This window comes from Quercus lobata, chromosome 5 (assembly GCF_001633185.2).
Source record: "Quercus lobata isolate SW786 chromosome 5, ValleyOak3.0 Primary Assembly, whole genome shotgun sequence".
In the NCBI taxonomy this organism is placed as follows: Eukaryota; Viridiplantae; Streptophyta; class Magnoliopsida; order Fagales; family Fagaceae; genus Quercus; species Quercus lobata.
The window spans coordinates 50,058,514-50,064,080 of NC_044908.1; the positions used below are offsets into that span (position 1 = coordinate 50,058,514).

General features: G+C 36.2%; 1 protein-coding gene across 1 annotated transcript; it reads left to right on the plus strand.

Annotated features, from left to right (window-relative positions):
* The first annotated feature begins 1,872 nt into the window (after positions 1-1,872).
* On the plus strand, positions 1,873-4,540 carry LOC115991815 (U-box domain-containing protein 17). The gene has a single exon (XM_031115753.1). The coding sequence runs from the start codon at positions 2,209-2,211 to the stop codon at positions 4,402-4,404; it is 2,196 nt and encodes a 731-aa protein (XP_030971613.1). The 5' UTR covers positions 1,873-2,208; the 3' UTR covers positions 4,405-4,540.
* Positions 4,541-5,567: the final 1,027 nt, after the last annotated feature.

Consider the following 5,567-nt stretch of genomic DNA (forward strand, 5'->3'; position numbering starts at 1 on the left):
GCCCAATAAAAGGAAAAAGAAAAAAGAAAAAAAAATCTAAAACCATATTCTTTGTGGGTATGATACAAGAATTTATCACTTTAAAAGGAAGGAACGAAAATAGATAGCCATATATGAGCTAGGGGTAAAGGGATATTTTGGAAAAATTCATATTTTTGGAAAATTCATATTTTCATTTAATATTATTAAATAATTTATTTACTTAATATTTGATAAAAAAAAACTCATTTTTCTCACATGAATAATAACATTGCGCCCATAGTATTGAATAACTACTTCCTACTTTGAAATATTATTGTACCTTTTTTTATATTATCTTGATTCACAAAAATTTGACATTTTATATAAACACTAAAAAAATGATAAAACTAAAAAGTTCGAACTCACCACATCTATGGTAAGAAGATGATAAATTATTATAAGTTTAGAACCAAAAATATTACAAATTATTCATTTAATTTGGATTATACATCAATTTATACTCCCTCCGTCCCACTTTGTTTGTCCTGTTTGAAAAGTCAAACTTTTTAAGGGAACATCATTTATTGTTTTGTCTACTTTTAAAAAATGTATAAGTTTCCAAAACTACCCTTAAATAAATTTATCAAAAAATTGAATTAGTAAATTAATAGGGGTATAATAGGAACATTAGTAAATTAATGACTTTTATTTTTAGAAACAGGACAATATTTTGGGACATCCTAAAATGGAATAGAGGACAAACAAAGTGGGACGGAGAGAGTAATATTTATTACTACATAAATATTATAAATTGATATATAATCAATTATACAAAAATAATTTCATATTTATATACTATATACAATTATTGACACGTCAATTAGTAAGCCTTGTAAATTTATAAAATCTTTAATGTTTTATAATTTTTTTGATTGTGAATTCAAATCCTCAATACGTGGCATGATGATCATTGCTCTAAATAATATTTGATATATCTATACATTACCCTTCTCAATTTCTTATCAATTCAATCAAAGCATTAATGGTGAAAGGAATATATTTTGATATATCTATACATTACGTTACTCAGTTTGTTATCAACTATCAATTCAATCAAAAAGCATTAGAGGAAATGTATTTAGATGAGCTTATTTTCATTGATTTATTTTATTTTAAAATTATATAAATAGTAATAAAAATAAAGAAAAAGTTACAGATCTTCTTAGAGAATTGGCTTAAGAAATATATTTTTTTAAAATTTTTATGCAAAAAAAATAACTAATTTTTTAATAGCTTTTTATACATTTTAGGTGTAAAAATATTTTTAAAAATAATTTATTAAGGAATACTATAAATGTGCTTGGATCCTATAAAGAAAGAAAAAAGAAAAAAAAAACTGAATTTTGGAATAAATTCAAAAATCAAAGATGCTACCGGATCCAAAGAAGGATATAAAACTAACAGAGTTGTTGGTTGAGTAACGTACATGCTGAAAATAGTAGAAAAAAACTGTGGGCTTTTTAAAGTCAAAGTATGGCAAAACTTAATTCCTCATCCATCCATTCATCCTCAAAACCAAAGCAGAGAGAGAGAGAAAAAAAAGTTTATGGTCTGACTGACACTCTGACAAGCTGACCTCACACCATGTCTCTTACCAAAATCACACAAAACTTTGTATCAAAATAAAAAAAATCACACAAAAAAAAAAAATCCCATTTTTGTAATTTAAACCTACAAAGCCTACCCTTTTTGGACACCCAAAAAAAAAAAAAAAAAGTGTAGATTAGAAGAAATGAATGGACAGGAATCTGGATAATTATCCGTCAAACCCAGCATTGAAAGTCGTTTTCATCCAAGGCTGCCATTTTGCATTGAAAATAAAATTCCTACACACAAACGAAAACCCCCTAAAAAGAAAAAAAAAAAAAAAAAGTAAAGCCTTGGAAATTCAGTCCCTTTTTCCTCTCAAAAAACGCGGATTCCCCAAAATTAAAAAGACCCGGAATTCCTTTTCCTTTTCCAAACCTTTGAAGTTTGAAGATTCAGCTTCAACCACAATAACAAAAACAGCAACAACAACAATAATAACAGCAGCAACAACAACAACAACAACAAAAGACTGTTTCATATATTGTTGCTATCTTTTCGGTTTTCCATTACCAAATTTACAATATTTGGTACAACAAACAATCTTGTGGATCCTTTTTATTTTTTAATTTTTTTATTATACAATTTCTCTTCTTAGAAATGGCAACGGCGGCGATATTTTCGTCGCTCCGGAGGCGGAGATCGCCGTCGTTGGAAGCGTTCTTAGCTCCGGTTGATTTAACGGACGTTGCTTTGGTACAAACCCTAGCGGCGATCTCAAACGACCTCGTCTCGAAATTCTCCCACAAGTGTTTCCATTTCCAGCGCAGGAACTCGCGCTCTCTCATCAGAAAAATCGAGGTGTTTCTCGTCCTCTTAGATTATCTCAAGGACTCGACCTCCACGACGACAAAATCAGCCTCCGCTTCGGCTTCATCTTCATCGACTTTGCCTTCGACAGCTTTGCTCTGTTTCAAAGAGCTTTACTTGCTTCTCTACCGCTCGAAGATACTCCTCCATTACTGCGCCAAATCTAGTAAGTTGTGGCTTTTGCTTCAAAACCATTCGATTTCAGGCCATTTCCATGATCTGAGTCAAGAAATTTCAACCCTTTTGGATGTTTTTCCATTGAAAGATGTTGTCGAATTGAGTGACGATGTTAGGGAACAGGTCGAGTTGTTGCAGAGACAAGCGAGGAGGTCTAGGCTGTTCATTGATAAGAACGACGAGTCCCTTAGGATTCGGTTTTTTAATTTCCTCGACGTGTTTGAGAAAGGGGAGGTTCCGAATTCGGAGGAGTTAAGGTCTTTTTTTGTGGGGAGTTTGGGGATCAAAGATGCTAAGAGTTGTAGAGTTGAGATTGAGTTCTTGGAAGAACAGATTGTGAATCACGAAGGAGATGTGGAGCCTACCGTGTCTGTGCTTAATGGGTTTGTTGCCCTTACCAGGTATTGTAGGTTTTTGTTATTTGGGTTTGAGGAAGATGAGGTGGGATTGGGGTTTGGGTGTTTAAGGAGACCTAGGAAAGGTTTGATTACTCAGGAGATTGCTGAGACGTTTATAACGGTACCGAAGGACTTTTGTTGTCCAATTTCGTTGGATTTGATGCGAGACCCTGTGATTATTTCAACAGGGCAGACGTATGAGAGGAGTTCTATAGCTAGGTGGATGGAAGAAGGGCATTGTAATTGCCCGAAAACGGGGCAAATGCTTGTACATAATCGGCTTGTTCCTAATCGGGCTTTGAGGAGTTTGATCATGCAGTGGTGTATTGCTCATGGAGTTCCTCTTGATCCGCCGGAGACTATGGATGTGTCCACTGAAAGCTTTGCTGCGGCTGCTCCTACCCGGGCTGCACTTGAAGCCAATAGAGCTACTGCGGCGATTCTCATTCAACAGCTAGCAAATGGGTCGGAGGGCGGGATGACTGTTGCTGCTCGTGAGATACGTTTGTTGGCGAAGACAGGGAAGGAGAACAGGGCTTTTATTGCGGAAGCTGGGGCGATTCCCCATCTTCGGAAGCTACTTTTGTCTGTGAACCCTGTTGCACAGGAGAATTCCGTGACTGCAATGCTTAATTTATCGATATATGATAAGAATAAAAGTCGAATTATGGATGAGGAAGGGTGTTTGGGATCTATTGTTGAAGTTTTGAGATTTGGGCACACAACAGAGGCAAGGGAAAATGCTGCAGCAACATTGTTCAGCCTCTCTGCGGTTCATGACTATAAGAAGAGAATAGCAGATGAGGGAGGGGCAGTTGAAGCCCTGGCAGGGCTGTTGAGAGACGGGACTCCAAGAGGAAAGAAGGATGCTGTGACGGCTTTATTTAATCTGTCAACACACACAGATAATTGTGTGAGAATGATAGAGGCAGGGGCTGTAACGGCATTGGTAGGGGCATTGGGAAATGAAGGGGTTGCTGAGGAAGCAGCCGGTGCATTGGCCTTGATTGTTCGGCAGCCAGTTGGGGCAGAAGCAGTTGGGAAAGAGGAAATGGCAGTGGCGGGGTTGATAGCAATGATGCGTTGTGGAACGCCAAGGGGAAAAGAAAATGCAGTGGCAGCATTACTTGAGTTATGCCGTAGTGGTGGAACAGCTGCCACTGAGAGGGTGGTTAAGTCCCCAATGTTGGCTGGGTTGCTTCAGACTCTGCTATTTACAGGTACAAAGCGGGCAAGAAGAAAGGCAGCTTCACTTGCTAGAGTGTTTCAGAGATGTGAGAATGCAGCCTTACATCTTGGTGGATTGGGTGTAGGATATGCATTTGCAGGCAACTCAGCAGCTGCAAACAGGGATTCGAGTTTTGCTGGTGATGTATCAGTGCCAATGTCCATTTCAGTGCCTGTCTTGTAGTGGTAACATCCACGTCATGTTGTTGTCTTCCCTTCTTATATATGTTCCCATTTTTTTTGGAAACATTTACAAATTCTTTCATTGAAATTTACAGATGAAAAATTTTATAGTAATACCATATCTTATGTGTTTGAAAGGATGATGAATGGTGGTGAGCAATTAGCTTAAGTTTGATATATGTATTTTTCTATGATTTAGAAAAACAGATTAGAGAATGTTCACAAAAATAATACAATTTGCTCTGGAAAAACCAATAAGCACTTATATGGCGTTTTTCACATGGTTGAATTTTTTATGTATACACCACACATGCAACGACATTCCGATTGATTCTCAGTGAAGAAGGGTTTGAACTGTACTTGTTTTTGGTGCCTTATATGATCCTCCAATGTGTAGAAGTATCATGTACCTTTTTCTTTTTTCCAATGAATTTGTTATTGCATTTGGTATGAAAATAAAAGCAATTTGTTGGATTTATCTTGAATGTTACCATCTGAATCTCTCGCAATGAGGGTGAAATCCGCAAATTGCACCATGCAAAACTCATAATTTGCTATATAATTGGAGATATCTCAGATATAAAGACGTGGATTTTGATTGAGATGATAAATTGTTAGTGGCAATGACACGGATAACAGTAAATTCCATGCGGTTCTTGGGTTAATGTTGCTTCTTATGCTTGTCCTAAATGCACCATCTTCAAGACTTGCTCTGATTCTAGTTGTTCTTCTTTTAAGCTTAGATCTTCTAAGAAGAATCTAGGACAACAGAGATGATATTACCTGTGGATGTGGTAAAGTGAGAACGCAGATTCTCAATTTTTTAACTTACATATGAAAAAGTATATTCCATTCAGTGGGGAAAAAAATGCTAAAGAAGGAAGCATCTAGAGAGTCAAAATGTGTCATTTCCTGATCAGTGTCTTGGTAGTAAAATCATAAAGATAACGCATCCTACGGTGAAGAATTAGCTTTCAAATATTCTGAGGATTGGCTAGAATATACTTGAAACAATGGGAATTTTTTCGAGTTCAGAATAATGGATGTGCCTGTCTCTGTATGTGATGGAGGGTTGGACTAAAATGTTCTTCTTTCACATGATAGCTTATTTCACCAACTAGCAAGTTCAATATGCAAACCCAACAAGTATGTGCAAACAGATTC

Excerpts from the sequence above, each read along its gene's own strand:
- LOC115991815 (XM_031115753.1), top strand. The coding sequence starts at position 2,209 with ATGGCAACGGCGGCGATATTTTCGTCGCTCCGGAGGCGGAGATCGCCG.